Source organism: Sorex fumeus, unplaced genomic scaffold (assembly GCF_029834395.1).
Source record: "Sorex fumeus unplaced genomic scaffold, SorFum_2.1 ptg000051l, whole genome shotgun sequence".
Lineage (NCBI taxonomy): Eukaryota > Metazoa > Chordata > Mammalia > Eulipotyphla > Soricidae > Sorex > Sorex fumeus.
In genome coordinates, this window is record NW_026606108.1 from 19124725 (window position 1) to 19141779 (window position 17055).

Below are 17055 nucleotides of genomic sequence, written 5' to 3' on the forward strand. Positions count from 1 at the left end.
TATCAGGAAGCTGGGTCCCCCCCACCCCCCTCCGCTCTATTTCAGGCCATCTCCAGCATTTCAGGAGGGGAGCAGACAATTTAGGGATATACCCAGAGTTGCTCTGGAAACCAGTGTGGTGCCAGAGCTTGAACTAGGTTGGTCACCTTCAAAGTATGTGCCTTAATGCTCTAGTTCTATCACTCTCACCTCAGAAAATTATTTTCAAAGGAAAATGTAAATTTATAAGTTAGAGCTTTGTGGTTTAATAGAAGTAGAAAACGATAGGTTCTTTTCATTCTGGTTGACATTCTTTGTAGATCAGAAGATTTCTTGGTTATCCATGCTCGAGATGATTTAACAGCTGTGCAAGGTACCACCCCCTATACACATAGCAATCCGGGCACTCCAATCAACATGCCGTGGCTTGGTAGTACACAGACTGGCAGAGGAGCATCTGTGGTATGTAAAGTTAAAAATGCTTTTAAATGCTCATTATCCCTCCTAGTTTAATAGCTCGCAATTCTCTTGCCTTTTTGAATATTTTTTGTTGACTGATTGTTTTTTTTTTAGTGTACCACAAATGAGAAAGATCATTCTGTGTCTGTCCCTCTCCTAAGTTCACGCAGCATGGTACTTTACAGATCCATCCACATAGCTTCAAATTGCATGATTTTATCTTTTGTCATCACTGAGTAGTATAACATTGTGTCTGTTTCTTTATCCACTCATCTGTTCTTACCCACTTTTATAAATCTACACTTTCCTAAGTTATCATTTAGGTTGTATCTTCCATAAAATAACTGGAACAGCACAATAGAAGGTCTTTAATAACAAGGAGATAATTTATAAATTGGGAAGGTAGTCTGACTTGCACAGACTATAGAGCAAGCTTCACAAAGAGAAATGAGGATCTAATTTTGTGTTGACTAGATTTAGGATAATAGTTTTGTACATTTCTAGGTGTTTTGCAAGGAAAATCATTCATGTTTATGAGGAGGAACTTTTAGCATGTACAGTTTAGCATCCAGTGAACACACAGTCATAAATTGAATATACAGACAATGGCAGAGGAATGTCATTAAGAATATGATTTTCAGTTTGGTAAAATGGGTCAAAAGTTTCTGTTATGTACTGTCCACTTACCAGTTCTGGCCACTTAGGATTCCAGGGTCCTTACCATGATAAAAATATTTGTAAGACTCTGTCTTGGTACTGTCAGTACTAAAATGGGTCAGAGAGTTAGTAAGATGCTTGCACTGCATGTGGTCTATCTCAGGTACCATGACAGTTCCTTGACCACCCCAGGAGTGAGCACTGAGCAAGGAATAAGCCCTCAAAACTGCCAGGTGTGTGCCCCTCCCCTTACTCCTACAATAAAATAAAATTATATCTTCCAGGGAAGGATTACCATGTATAAAATCAGTGGTTTTCAATCTGTTCACAAGTATGTCCTGGAGGTTAAAAACCACTGATCTAAACTACATGCCTCTAGACAGTGTTTAATGTTTCCTTAATCTTAGGAAGGTCAAATGGGCTACAGAATGACAGAATATTTTGATTATCTGATTGCTGTTGTTACTCCCCTGCTTAAAACGAGTTCCCATGAGAGCTTGTAAAGGCAAGTCCTTAACAGGGCCAATAAGGCCTTATGTGATTGGGGCAACCTGTGCAGCCTCATCCACCATCATCTGATTCTCTTTACTAGAGATAAACTGGCCTTCTTTCTATCAATTGAGTACCTCAGTTTAGTTGCTGTGTTGGAACTTTTCCCTTGTTTTTTTGCTTAAAATGCTGTTTTACCTTTTTCCTCTTTTACTTTTTGGATCTCACTTCAAATTCCCAGAAATTTCCTAAAAGGAGGCATAGCCTATCCAACTCTCCCCACACATTACCCTTTATTGCATTACTATATTTTATTTTATGTATAGTTTTTATCAGTTGTTGAGTTATCAGTTATATCATTATTCAGTTATTTTTTTATCCTCTAGAGATGTAAACTCTGAGAGACTATGTTATTGTTATTTATGCCTTCTTTATATTAATGTTCTATACCTAGAATGGCATTCAGAAATTTACTTTCACTTCAAAGTATTATAATACAGAAATTTGCCTTCATCATTCCTCTTAGGACTAAAGTTCCTTCCTTTATAAAATCGTTGGGCATCTTTTTAGTTAGTTACATCTTTTGCAGTTACTGTGTTTTGTAAATATAAATGTTATATCCTCTACTCCATCTTTTAGAGAAATACAGTATTATAACAAGGTGGTCCTTTCTCATATGAACATTTTAAAATAATGATTTATTTGCCTCACAGTGTTCTACATATGCTTTCAAAAATGTTGAAAAGCTGTGCTTATGAATCTTTTATACTCATAATTTTTCTTTGATGTGTCAGTCAGAAAGAAAGATAAATAGGAGCCGGAGACATAGAGCAGGTAGGGCACTTGCCTTGGCACACAGCCAATCTGGATTGATCCTTGGCACCTCTTATGGTCCCCCAAATCCTGGCTCTAGTGATTAGTGATCTCTGAACACAGAGCCAGGAGTAAGCCCTTAACACTCCCAATTATGTCTCCCCCCCACCCCAAATAAAAAGAAAAGGAAAAAAAATACAGAGAACCTTTAATTTAGGGATCATGAGGTTACTAATAAATAAAACTAATATTTGGCATGTATTTACTTATGGAATATTAATAAAACATTTCTTAATTCTGTTATTTTCTTAAATTATATATGCTACCAAAGAAAGAATCCTTGTTATGACCACATTCTGCTATTTCAGAATATAACTGCATCCATATATATTTTTCTGTATTTCTCACCAATTCACTAACCTAGTCTTTTTCTTTTCTACCAAATCATGACTTTACTCAAAACTTTAGCTTTATTAAACAGTTTCAAAAACAGTAGAACAATACCAATAACATCCAAATTTACTTGATTTATATTACAAATTTAGTATAACACACAAATTGTACCTAACTTATATAAGTATAATTAGAAAAATTTCTGTAAATTAAAAGTATCTCATTAATTTCATAGAGTTATTTTATTCTTAGTTTTCAGGCTATTAAAATTACTCAAAGCATGATTTAAAATGACTAGACAGGACATGGATATATTTTAGTGGTATTGAAGCTCTGGGTTCGATCCCTTGCACAATACAAAAAAAAATAATAAAAATATGTAAACAAAATAGTTCCAAACTATCAAAGTTTATACACTTTTGTGTTCACTTTTTTTTATGATTTTGTATGATTCTGCTGCCATTTTATCTTTATAATAGTCAGGATTTTTCCAGTAAACTTAATAGGATCGGAAAAGAATTGGCAAGAAAGGAGGTAAGATTAAATTACTGAGGTAAATTTGTTCTTAGGTTCTAGTCAATATACAGAACATATATGTAAATGTAAGCATAAGAAAGATGGATTGTGATGTTTAGTTTTTATCAAGTATTTAGGGTTTTTTAGCATTCATAAATATTCAAATCACAAAAAAATAAGCATTACTTTATTCACTGCCATATTTTAATACAATTTTATTGTAAATATAAAATAATGACTTTCATTTGTTAACAGATGATTAAGAAACCCATTAATAATGTTCGAAGAATGACTTCTCATCCAACACTTCCTTACTGTAAGTTACTAATGCTTAGCAGTTACTTAAGAAACTTTAAGAAAACTTTTTTTCAATTGAAAGATAGTTGATGTTTGCTTGTTTTTTGGCAGACATGTTTTCAAAGTCTTTATTATTTTAAAATAGAGAAATTTTCCAGAATTAAGAGAGGAGGATTACTTATTACAATATATTTTCAGCATTTTGACTGCATTTTCCTAAGTTTGTATATTCGGTTTTGAGCATCTCTGGACTCCTTGCACAGTGTTAAATTTTAGTTGATTGTGATTATTTTAATTATAGAGTCCCATCATAGATTAGGACCATATCTTGACTCTTTATTGCCTTAGCAAATCAATTTGTATTTGATAAAGGTTTTTTTGTCTTTTATCAGACACACTAATAGGAAGTAGTAGAAATAATTATTTAATATGGTAGAAAATCCATGGCAGGTAACACAGGGACTAGAAGGACTAGTCAATGGTTGGAACTAACCACAAATGTGTGTGAGGCTGAGGGTAGATAAGATAGAGACCATGTGACAATAGCAGGGAATGATCACACTGGACAAGATCTGAGGGTTTAAAAGTAGATAAAGGGATATTCTTGATAACCTTTCAGTATCAGTATTGCTCATCACAATGCCCAAAAAGAAGAGAAAGGGAGGGAGGGAGGGTAGGCTGCATGCAAGGGAGGGAGGAAAAGTGCCTGCCATAGAGGCCGGATGGGCAGTGATGGGAGGGATTCTGGAGACCCTGGTGCTGGTAAATGTACATTGGTGGAGGGATGGGTGTTGGAGTACTGTAGGACTGAATCTAATCATAAACAGCTTTGTAAGGGTCTGTCTCACAGTGATTTAATAAAAACGTAAAGAAAAGAAGTAGTTATTTAGAACATTCTTGAGCTGAATCTATTTCTTTTCAGTTAACCACTGTAGGAATCACATGGGTTTTTTTCCTTTAATAAAGAGTATAATCAATAAGGAATTTAATGGAAATATTTAAAGGATGATAAAATAGTCACAAAACTTTATAAAATTAAATAATGGGCTGATCAACATTAGTATGTGAGTATTATAAGGTATTTTATTAATGCAGTTTTTAAGTTATGCCCTTCACAAGGTGCATATTGGGCCAGGGATGTAACTCAGCAGTAGTACATTAGTCTTCTATTTGTAAGGTCCTTGTTACGATCTCCATCCACCTCTACCAGTAAAAAGGAAAGAAAAACTAGAAATAATGTGAATTATAGCTCTTCCTTTTTATATATTTGGTATGAATTGATTTTATTTGGGGGATTTGGAGTTGCTAAAGATTGTAATATGTAAATTTATAATAGAGGCATTTCCATTCCCGAATAATAAAATCATGCCAAAATGAAATACTGTTTTTGTTGTTGTTTTGCCTTATTTTGTGGCCATTCTGGTGGTGCTCGGGGCTTACTTCTGGCTCTGCATTCAGGAATCACTCCTGGCATAGTCGGGGAACCAAATACGATGCTGGGGATTGAACCCAAGTTGGCTGTATGGAAAACAAACACCCTACCCACTGTACTATCTCTCTGGCCCCAAAACATTCTTTCAAAGAATGTAGAGGTGGAATATCTATAAGAGCTATTCATGTAAGTTTTTGCTACTTTTTGTTTGGTTTTGGGCCACACCTGAATGTGCTCAGGGTTTACTCTTGGATCTATGCACTGGGATCTCTCCTGATAAGACTCTGCCATATGCAATGCCAAAGATTAAACCCTGGTAGGCTGCATGCAAGACCATACTTACCTTCTGTATTATCTGTCCCGCACAGTACCATCTTTTATGAGAGATAATTAAGATAAAATACTGTTGATAAAACCAGTGTTCTTTTCTACTCAGTTATAAATGTTTTTAAGAATCTATTTTTAAAGTTATATACCAATCTCCAATAAAAGGATTCAAAAGAGCTATATACTTTGAAGATATCATTTTTGTTGCTTATATTAAAAGCATAAAATATTAATAAAAAATTACTCTTTTGGGAGTTTGAGAAATAGTACAGCTCTTGCCAAGCACATAGCCAAAAGCCAAGCACCACCACCACCCTGAGCTCTTCTGGGTATGCCCCCTCCTCCCCCCAAAACTACTATTTTCTACTTTTAATTTATTCAACCATAGAAGTATGTATTTTCTATCCCTATATCTAATGTGAAGTGAAATATTCATGAAGTATATAGAGTAAGGAGTTAAGTGTGTTTTATGCACAAAGCTTAACTATTAATCCAATAGCAGAAAATGTTTTTGGCAAGCTAAAATCTGTCTTTATTGTATGTGGCTGGGTTTGAAAGAATCTCTGACATATTTAAGAGTCCCCCCCCTTTTTTTTTAATATCCAAAGCATTTAGGTGACTAGTTTCCAAGTAATATTGTCTACCTCAAGCCCATTCATTTTAGTAAAGAGGTCCCTAACTTCAAAGGCAATTGAATGTACTTATTTTAAAAATTATTAAGTAATATCAAAGTACTGCCTTGTGTTAAGTTCTTGTTCAGAGAACCATCTGTCATATCTACATGATAAGAGATTTCAAAATTAAAAGCTAATTAAATTAATTTTTGGATTTTTTTTCCTTCAGTATGTCTTTTTATGTTGTGAAAAGGTAGTAATTTTCCCAGAACAGTGGAATGCTATGCAGCTGTTAGGAAAGATGAAATTATGAAATTTGCTTATAAATGGATGGTCATGGAGAGTATGATGCTAAGTGAAATGAGTCAGAAAGAGAGGGACAGACATAGAATGGCGTCACTCATTTGTGGAATATAAAATAACATATGAGACTGACACCCAAGGACAGTAGACACAAGGGCCAGGAATATTGCTCCATCGTTGGAAGCCTGTCTCATGAGCTGGGGAAGAAGGTTGACGGAACAGAGAAGGGATCACTACATCATTGATAGTTGGAGGGATACTTCGGGATGGGAGAGGTATGCTGAAAGTAGATAAAGGGCCAAACATAATAGCCTCTCAGTATCTGTATTGCAAACCATAATGCCCAAAAGTAGAGAGAGAGTATGGGGGAAAATCTTTGCTATGGAGGCAGGGGGAGGCTTGTAAAGGGGGTGGAGGGTATACTGGGACATTCATTGGTGGTGGAGAATGTGTACTGGTGGAGGGATGGGTGTTCAATCATTTTATGACTGAAGTTCAAATATGAAAGCTTTGTAACTATCTCAATAAAAAAGAGAAAGAAAAGGTAGTAATTTAATTCAACAATACAAATGTTTTATGTGGTGGGATGTTATAAGACATTTTTTAAAATGATGTTACAAGGATTTTTAAAAACATTTTTTAGGCCCTGGAGAGAGACTACAGTACAGCAGTTAAGGCACTTGCCTTGTACATGGTTGATTCAGATTCAGTCCAGAGCACCCCACAGGAGTCCCACAAACACCTCTAGAAATGGTCCCTGAGCGCAGAGGGAGTAAGCCTTGAGCACAGCTTGGTGTGACCCAAAAACCAAAAATACAAATAATAAAAAATGAAAGAAAAAATCTTGTTCTGCATTTCTCATAGTTCAAAATAGCTCCTTCTTTTGGAGCAGCTATTTTAAAAATCTTAGTCATTATAATCCACTACTTTGTAACTTCTACTTCAAAGAAATTTTTAGAAGTTAGATTAATGAATAGGATTTAAATAGAAACAAAAATGTTTTTAAAAGGAAAGCCCTGGACCAGGATTGTGGGTCACATGACAGAGCACATGTCTTACTTATGCCAGACTTGGATTTAATCCCTCACACTGTATTCCTCTACCACTTGTCAGGACCACTGGGAGTGACCCCACAACATTGGTTTTCTGTCTTTCTTTCTTTTTTCTATTTTTTTTTTAAGAAAGGAAAACGTGTTGTGTGGAATTTCTAAGCAGTGCTCAAGAAACCTACAGGCCACATCCTATGATATTCTGGCAGAACTATTTTGTTATACTAGTTCTGTGAGCCATCAGAGTGACCACCAAGGTGCTGGGGTCCCAGGTAGTACTAGTGATCAAACTTTGGGCTTAGCAAATGCAGTGCATGGCCTCCAGTCCTTTGAGCTATGCTCCCAACTCTAGGAGAGCTCTATCTTTTAGAACCCTGAAAAAAAAATTAACACATTAAGGTTAAAGTTGCATTTAACCTTTCCTTAACTATAAATGTAGCACTCTTACAAGTGGAGGGATACACACACACACACACACACACACACACATATACATATTTATAAAGGCTGTATTGCATTTTATATGTCAACTGCTAATAGTTGAGGTTATTTTCAAATAGATTTAATAAGCGAAGATAATAGGAAAAAATTGAGTTGTTTTAAAACACACTAACCCAATTAATATTTTAAATTCAACATGACTGTTAGAGGAAAGAGTTAAAATCATAAGTCTCAAGAAATTCTGTCTACCCTCATCTGCAAGTCTGCTGTTAAAACATTCCAGAAATTTTCAAATCTTTTATTTAAGATGTTTGGTAAGGAATGAGGACAGCTGACTAGCATATGACTAGATATGAGACAGATGACATATACTCTAATATGGTTTCTCACTATCTCTATACCAAATTGATATAGATAATGATACTTAATATAAAATTAGGCTTGGGGCCAGAGAGATAGTACAGCTGGTAGGGCACTTGTCTTGCATGTGACTGACCCAGGTTCAATCTCCTACACCCTCCACACCATGCCAAGAATAATCCCTAAACACTGAGGCAGGAGTTAAGTCCTGAACACCATCAGGTGTGGCTAAACACCTCCTCTCTCAAGTAGAATTAACTTTAGGGGGCTGGGGAGATGTCTCAAATGGCTCAGCACATGCTTTGCGTATAACAGTCCTGGGTTCTCCCTGGCACCACTTGTTCCCCCCCCTCCCCCACCCAACACAACACATGCACACTTCCAGGAGTGACCCCTGCGTCCTGCCAGGTGTTACACAAAAACAAAAAAAGCCAGCTAACTTCTGAGTAATACCAAGAATTTGTTCAGTGATCATCCTAAAAACTATTTGCTAAAGACTATTCAGGTATTAAGGATACCATTTTAAAAGAAAAGAAAGTTTATAGAGTACTGATTCAGTTGCTTCTACTATGCTCTGTGAAGGATATATTCTCAGTCAAATGAAAGTATATTATATCATGTAACTATTTAAAGTTTAAGATTATTCAAGTGAAATTTTATGCAAAAGTAACTACATGTAAATTTACTATGATTTATTTCTTAGGTATTTCTTCTATAAATATTTTCACATTGAATCAAAAAAAATTTTCCAAGAGATTCCTGAAATAAATGTACAATTTTTGCCCTTTTATAATGCAGATCTGACAGGAGCTCAAGATGGAAGTGTCAGAATGTTTGAATGGGGCCATTCTCAACAAATAACCTGTTTTCGATCTGGTGGCAATTCAAGAGTTACAAGAATGAGATTTAGCTATCAGGGAAATAAGGTAGTATATAAAAATGACAATGGGGAAATAATTGGGGAATTTACAGGTATTACTAATGTATTCCTAAAGAGAACTGAAATTTGATTCTTCCTGTAAAGACATTGTATATATGACCATTAAAATTCATAAATGATGCTTCAGAACAAATGATTATAGGAACGCTTTATATTTCACAATCTTTATTAGCTACTCCAATTTTTATATCCTCTAGAACTTACTGAGAACATGGTCAGTGCTGTACCAGGTAGCAAGTAACATCTGGGAGTTTACTAGAAATGTAGATTATTGGCTTCACTCTAGACCTACTAAGTTAACAGTTGCATTTTAACCAGGAACTCGCTTTAGTTTAACATATAATATAGTTTTGAGAAGAAAGACTATTAGCCTAGCCACCTGTTTCATAAAGTTTATTGGAATACAGCTACTTCATTCATTATTTCTTTTCCATGATTAAAAGTATCCATTAAGCAGCAGATGTTCAGAACACTTTATAAGTGAAAAGCCTAAAATTTTTACTATATGAATTTTTCATAACTTGTCAATCCTGCTCTATAACATTCCTTTCTATCTTTACTTCTTACAATCCTAACTCTCCTTGTTCCCTTTCTCTGCCTCTAGCACTTAAAACATAGAAGAGGAAAATCAGTCTGATCTTCATATGCAGGCCATACATGAATGCTTTAAAAACATTCAGACATTAAGGAGAATGAGTTTATGAGACTGCTCTCGTGTCTGATAAATAAGAATATAACTCCATAGAATATCCATCTTTCATCTTTTAAAAATTATGATTATGAGAATTAAAGTAAAATAAAAACCATTCACATAGGTGTATGATAGTTCTTGCTTTCCTTTTCTCTCAGTTGCCAAAGCTTGAGTTCTACTCATGACTAACTTGTATCATAACTTGATGCATCAGCTTTTTTCAGCTTTATTTATCACTGAGTAGCTCTGTTACTATTTCCCAAAAGTTAATGATAATGTTTTCATGTTGTTTAAAATAATTCTGAAGATAAATTATTTCTTAACACTGGTAGCTGTGTTTTATGCTACTTAATGGGAAATTCAAGAAATGTAATCTAGAAGCATTTAGAATTCTACTGTATTTTTGTTGGATCTGTCAATAGTTAAGTGCTCACGATTTTCCACCTTGCTTCTCACTAATTGGTCCTAATGTGTATGCCTCCATCCTTGTATCTGTAGTATGTCCTTTGTGTTGCCAACAAAGTTATATGACAAGTTTTATAACTATATTATAAATGAGATACTATACTTTCTAAGAAAACTGCAAGACTTTTTATTGTATTTGAACCCTAGATTCTCACAGTGTTATATTCAAGAACTTTCTGAATTATGCTATTTACTATAACTTTCCACATATAGTCTTTTAAGGCCCAGCAAAATATTATTCACTATTTGCCTTCAAATGTTTCAGAGGCAACTAGCTTACTCATCATTCACTTTAACCTGTTGAAGCTCAATAGCATAACCTTTAAGGTTACTGTCTCATGTAGGGAAGTCTCCCGTGGTAAAAGGAATAGATAACCTATACTGTTTCACAACAAGCATCAAATAGATGATCTGTACTCTATCAATTAATACATTTGCCAGTCATGAAGGACAGACAGATATTTTTGAGGATTCTAGTTAAACAGCTTAAAAGGGAGCATTTAGCAGAATATTAATGATCTGTGAGAAACATTTCTGCAGATTCAGCAAGATACTTCACTCTAAAATAGTAACAGATCGGGCTACTATGAAACAAAAACTACAGAAGTCCAAAAAAAATTATTGGAAATTTAAAACATGAAATTCCTAAAACTTGTGTTAAAGGAAGTACTAATTATAAAGAATGAATAGTGGGACGTAAATGTTTAAAAATCAAATTTGTGGGGCTAGAAATATAATGGAGGGCCAGAGTGATTGTACAGCGGGTAGGGCATTTGCCTTGCATGCAGGCGACCTGGGTTCAATCCCCGGCATCCCATATGGTTCCCCAAGCACCGCCAGGAGTAACACCTAGAGCATTGCTGGGTGTGATCCCAAAAAAGCAAAAGATAAATAAAATTTAAATATATATGTAATAGGCTGAGTGTATGCCATGCAACCTTTTATATGTGGAAGGTCCTGGTTTGATCCAGGAAGGCTCTACTTGGTTCCTGCATGCATACAACAGCACTGCCAGAAGCAACTCCCTCTGCCAAAAGAGAGAGGAGCAGCTCCAAATACCACTGGGTGTGCCCCCCACCCGAGAAAAAAGAAAAATTGAGTTTGTGATTGGAAAGTATAACTTAGGAAAAATATTTCATGATGAAAATAATTAATTTGAACTAGGTCTAGGAAAATTCATTTTTAAAATAATGGAAGATGAATGTTCTCTTCAAAGGAATAATTAAAATTTAAAATATCTCCAAAGTAGAAAGAAAAAAATTTCAAAGTTCTATCAAATACTACGCATATTTATTGAGAAACAGTATATTCTTAGATACACTGATTTAAAAAAATATATATATGGGTAAAAAGTTTCTACTTAGGCAGTCAGAATGATGGCATGAAGGAAGGTGCTTCCTTTACGTGCCTTGCAGGTCAGCCAGGATTCCATCCCTATCACCCCATATGTTCCCCTGAACCCCACTAGGACTGAGTTCTAGTTTGTTGGGTGTCATGACCCCCCCCCCCCGCCAAAAAAAAGCTTCTATTTAAAAGGGGGAGGAGTAAAAATCGTTGCTTAAACCTGTCTGTACCCTGATCAGACTAATGGCATTTACTTACTTGGGTATATAGGTAGTTATCGAAAGGAAAAATGGAAGAGGGGAAGGTAAATTGAGACATAGAGAATAACAAATGTATACTTAAGAGGGGGCAGTGCAGGTAGAATGTTTGTCTTGTGCATGGTCAGCCCCACCCCCATCCCATGTGTTCCCCCAAGCACTGCCATAAGTTAACCTCTGAGCATCACCTGGTGTGATTTAAAAAAAAAAATTTTTTTTTTTAATGTATGCTGAAGAACAGAATTAGATTTTCAGTGGTAAACTTAATATAGTGTTTAGTGTATATACATATTGATTTTAATAGTGGATACCTTATAGCACTGTCCTCCTGTTGTTCATCGATTTGCTCGAGCGGGCCCAGTAACATCTCCATTGTGAGACTTATTGTTACTGTGTTTGGCATATCGAATACATCATGGATAGCTGCCAGGCTTTGCCTTGAGGGCAAGATACTCTCGGTAGCTTGCCGGGCTCCGAGAGGGGTGGAGGAATCGAACCCAGGTCGGCCGAGTCAGTTGTGTGCAAGGCAAACGCCCTACCTGCTGTGCGTCACTCCAGCCTTATAATGTTATAAGGCTTATACCTTATAATCAAATGTTATTTCAGTTTTTAAAAAATAAAAGTTACAAATTGAAGAACAGTATTCATAAAATTCTGATATACAGGAATAGAAAGTATGAGCCAGGGTCTTTTGTTCAACTTTGATGGCAATTGCTGTCTTAAGTATGCAGCAATATACACAGAATGAAAAACATACTATATGCCTTTTTTTCTAAATCTACTTCAAAAAGCATCTTGTGAGTAATAAAAAGAGTAGGTCCTGGAAATATATCTCTAACAAATACAGCCAGTGAATAATTGAAGAAATGCATATTTAAATGCATCCTTAGATGAAGAAACATTGGTAGAGGGAAGCTGACGGATGTGCCATAGCAAGATTTTATATCTGAAAAAATACTGTTAACAATATTGTAAGCAATGGTGCTTAAGAAAATATCTTAGATAAGGGATAGTACAGGACTCTTTTGCCTTACTTGCAGTCTGTTCTGGTTTGATGCCCAGCAGCACTTACAGTTTTCTTAATACAACCAAGAGTGATCCCTAGAAATAGAACTAGAGTAAGCCCTGAGCCTGAGCACTGCCAGATGTGGCCTGAACTCCTGTCCCCCAAATTAAATTAATAATTAAAAATTCAATGATAATAAAATATGTTTCTAGTAAATACTTAAAACTTAATATTATGCATTGTATAAGAAAAATGGATGTGTAATTGATAGTACAATTTAGGATTTAATTTTGCCTTCATCTACTAATCTTTCTTCATTTACTTTTTTTGTTTATGGGCCACACCTATCAGTGTCTAGCCTTCTTTCTAATTTCTTAACTCAAGGATCACTCTGCCAGGGCAAGGACCACCATATGCAGTGTAAGGGTATTAAACCTTTCTATATTACCTCTCCAACCCTCATCTGCCAATCTTAGATGATGCTCTTGACAAAGCTTTCCCATTAGTGCCTATCCAATATAGAGAAAAATATATGCAAATTAGTATTCAAAGCAACATTTATTTGTAATAGGGAAAATTGGAAATTGCGTATAAGTAGTTAACTAGGGCCAAAACAATAGTACCGTGGGTAGAGCACTTGCCTTGCACAAGGCCAACCTGGGTTTGATCCCGGGCATCCCATTTGGTTCCCCAAGTACCTCCAAGGGTCATTTTGAGTGCAGAGCCAGGAGTAACCCCTGAGCATTACCAGGTGTAACCCAAAAACAAAGAAAATGAAAACGTGCAAAACTAGTGCAATACTACACAGCATAAGAATAAAGTAGAGTTATATGTCTTAATATGGAAAGGTGGGTGATTTGTATATCAAAAATGTAATTGTAGAGCTGTATAATTTATTTTGATCCCATTTTTTAAAAAGATATGTTGGTATATGTGAGTGATTAAAACACTCATAAAGCAAGTCTGAGAAAGAGTCACTGTTCTCCCGTTGTTCATTGATTTTCTTGGGCAAGCCCAGTAACGTCTCCATCGTGAGACTTTGTTGTTACTGTGTTTGGCATATCGAATACATCACGGGGAGGTTTCCAGGCCTTGCCTGTGGGCGAGATACTCTCGGTAGCTGGCCGGGCTCTCCGAGAGGGGCGGAGAAATCGAACTCGGGTCGGCCATGTTGACTGCGTGCAAGGCAAACGCCTTACCCACTCCAGCCCCTGAGAAAGAGTATCCTTATCAAATTATTATCACTTGTTAGCTCTGGAGGTGGGAGAGTACAAGAATCCAGAGTAAATATTTATTTTCTTTTCTATTCTATAATTATGTATTCTTTTTTTGTGTAATAAGCTATATTACTTTTAAGGGTATATAATAACTTTTGCATTTATAACTTTGTTTTTTCAAAGTGAACAATATTTTTAACAATAGTTCATAATGCTTTTGACTTTGTTATATGTATGAATAAATTTATTATTCTGTTTTTGAAACAATTAAAAAGGAGGCCTACTGTGCTGATTGTTAGCACACTTATATGAATATCTGATGCTTTTTTTTCTTTATGTCCACATTGGGACTTTGCGGGGGCATTGCCAGAGATCAACCCAGGACCTCACACATGTGAAGAATAAGTGCCACTGCTGAGCCATATCCAAAGCCCCCTAAAAATGTTTTTAAACCCTAGCTAAATGTTTTTGTAGACTAAAACTATGCATCAGTGAAGCAAAATATCAGAGTTTGTAAATCAAACATGTAACAGTCAAAATATGGGACTTATGGTGAGGGTAATAATAAATACATGCTTCTGTTTTTGTATTTATTTTAAAAAACTTTTATCTCTTTTTCCTTCTTAGTTCGGAATAGTTGATGCTGATGGATATTTAAGTTTATATCAAACGAACTGGAAATGTTGTCCTATTGCTGGAAGTTTGCCAAAACCATACCTGGTAAGTTAAGAATTCCAAACTTTAAACTTATTTTTAAATTGTTATGTTAGAGAATCCAAGAATATCTTTTTAGGCAAGAAATACTAACTACAATAAATAAAGTTAACCTAGTACTCTGTATTTTCTCACTTTAAATTAACTTTTGTTATTTCATTATGTGAAATTTATGAGATTTAGTAATCCTTAAACCTGGGTACTTTCCATCAACCCAGGCGGTCTCCTAGCAGCTGAGGTTTTCTGCAACCTTACTAAGCTCCAGTGGGTATTATACTGAAAAAGAATGATAAATAGACCAATGCATCTGGTTGTTTTTCCTGCAATTACCTTTATGAACTATGGAGTACAAGGACTATTTTATAGATAATACTGTACTTTCCTTGTCCATCTCTTTAAAAACAATATCCATCTCTTTATGTGACTGTACAGACTGAATAAATCCTCAGTAGCTAAAAATTGTTATTTGACTTTCTTTAGGAAAGTTCTTTATAGGACTGTACAATAACTATCAAGAAAAAGTTATATATATTAAGGTTTTGGTAATTAATTCCATGTAAATGCTAGGGTTAAGAAAAAGTTGGGGTACATTGAAAGAGTATTTGTTTCCCTCTTCATTGAGCCAATAATTTTAATATACAAGTTCATTTATTCTAAAAATACTTCCTTTTGTTAACTTAAAAGAAAGAAATTTAAATGTATACTGTTTGCTTCTAGGGAATTAAAGTACATTTTGTTTTGTTTTAAGGACATCATCTAGCACAGCTCTTGTGAGGGGGTGGGAATTGTGGAAGTGACTCAAAGGAAATACTTTCTTATCATAATTTTGACATTCTTTTTTTATGTAGGAGTATTGTTATTTAATTTTGACATTCTTAAAAATTCCTTTTTTATTGAAGAGGATCATTCAAATTTAACTTGGGAGTTTTTATAATTGATTAAATCTTTAAGTCTGAGATAATCTTTTTTTTTTTTTTTTTTTTTGCTTTTTGGGTCACACCTGGCGATGCACAGGGGTTACTCCTGGCGGTGCTCTGGGGACCATATGGGATGCTGGGAATCGAACCCAGGTTGGCCGCGTGCAAGGCAAACACCCTACCCACTGTGCTATCTCTCCAGCCCCACGTCTGAGATAATCTAAAGTCTTAATTTCTCTGACAGATTTTTTAATAATATTCTAAAGGAGTTTAATCTTCTTTTTCTCCTTTGAATAGTAGTCCAAGAAAACAAAAGGTCCTTGCAAAGCATTATGAAATATATACAATTTCTTTTTTTGTTTTATTTAGGGATTTTTTGGGTTTTGTTTTTGTTTTTTTGTCTGTATGTGGAGGGGGGTTGTTGTTTGGTTGGTTGGTTTTTGGTTTGGGGGCTGCATCTGGCAGTGCTCAGGGGTTATTCCTGGTGGTACTTGAGGGACCATATGGGATGCCAGGGATGGAACTCAGGTCAAGCAACGTGCAAGCCAAAGTACCCTGCCCACTATATTATTTCTCAGGCTCCCAAAATACGCTGTTTATTTAAAGGATTCAGAAGTGTGTGTGTGTGTGTGTTCATGTGTCCATGCCCGTGTGTGTGTGTGTGTGTGTGTGTTCATGTGTCCATGCCCGTGTGTGTGTGTGTGTGTGTGTGTGTCTGTCTGTCTGTCTGTCTGTCTGTGTGTCTATGTCTGGTGTTATATAAGAAGAGGCAAAATGGCAAAATGTTACAGTTTAGGCAAAGGCTATATGAGTTTTTTGTTTTGCTCTTGCAACATTTTTAAACGTTTGAGAGAGGAGACACAAGAATTCAAATTAGCCATGTTTATTTTTTTTTAATCAAGTCACCTGTTACAAAATTGTTAGTGACAACAATATTATTTGTTGTTTATAACCATTCCAGACCTGGCAGTGTCATAACAAAACAGCCAATGACTTTGTCTTCGTTGGTTCTTCCTCTTTGATAGCTACTGCTGGTCTTTCAACTGATAATAGGTAAGAGATTATAAATGAAAATTCAAATGTGTTTTGTATAATTAGCTTCATTTTTTATTTGCTTTATGTCATTGATTTCAGGTAAGTTTAATAATTACTCCTTTTGTACTTTTTATTGAAAAGACTTGTGCCTTAAAGCAGTGCTTTGTAAACTTTTTCTCTCACTACCCCTTTTCACCCAAGAAATTTTTACATGATCTCGGGTAATGTAAAATATATATGGAACTGGAGGGATAGATCAGTGGATAAGCCACTTGGCTTTGCATGAGGTTAACCCATGTTCAGTCTCCACTACCTCACATGGTCCCCCATGCCCACCAGG

The 17055-nt window shown here is 35.5% G+C and overlaps 1 protein-coding gene across 3 annotated transcripts in view; it reads left to right on the plus strand.

Annotated features, from left to right (window-relative positions):
- Positions 1–17055, plus strand: part of DMXL1 (Dmx like 1) — a 148239-nt gene that overhangs the window by 113220 nt on the left and 17964 nt on the right. For 2 of the 3 annotated variants that reach the window (XM_056124859.1, XM_056124860.1), the window contains 5 exons: positions 300–441; positions 3562–3622; positions 8928–9055; positions 14677–14769; positions 16642–16733. In XM_056124859.1, the coding sequence (XP_055980834.1) occupies positions 300–441; positions 3562–3622; positions 8928–9055; positions 14677–14769; positions 16642–16733 (516 nt within the window). Of the gene's footprint in view, positions 1–299; positions 442–3561; positions 3623–8927; positions 9056–14676; positions 14770–16641; positions 16734–17055 lie in introns of those variants that run through there. The other variant, XR_008793898.1, reaches the window with a different exon arrangement.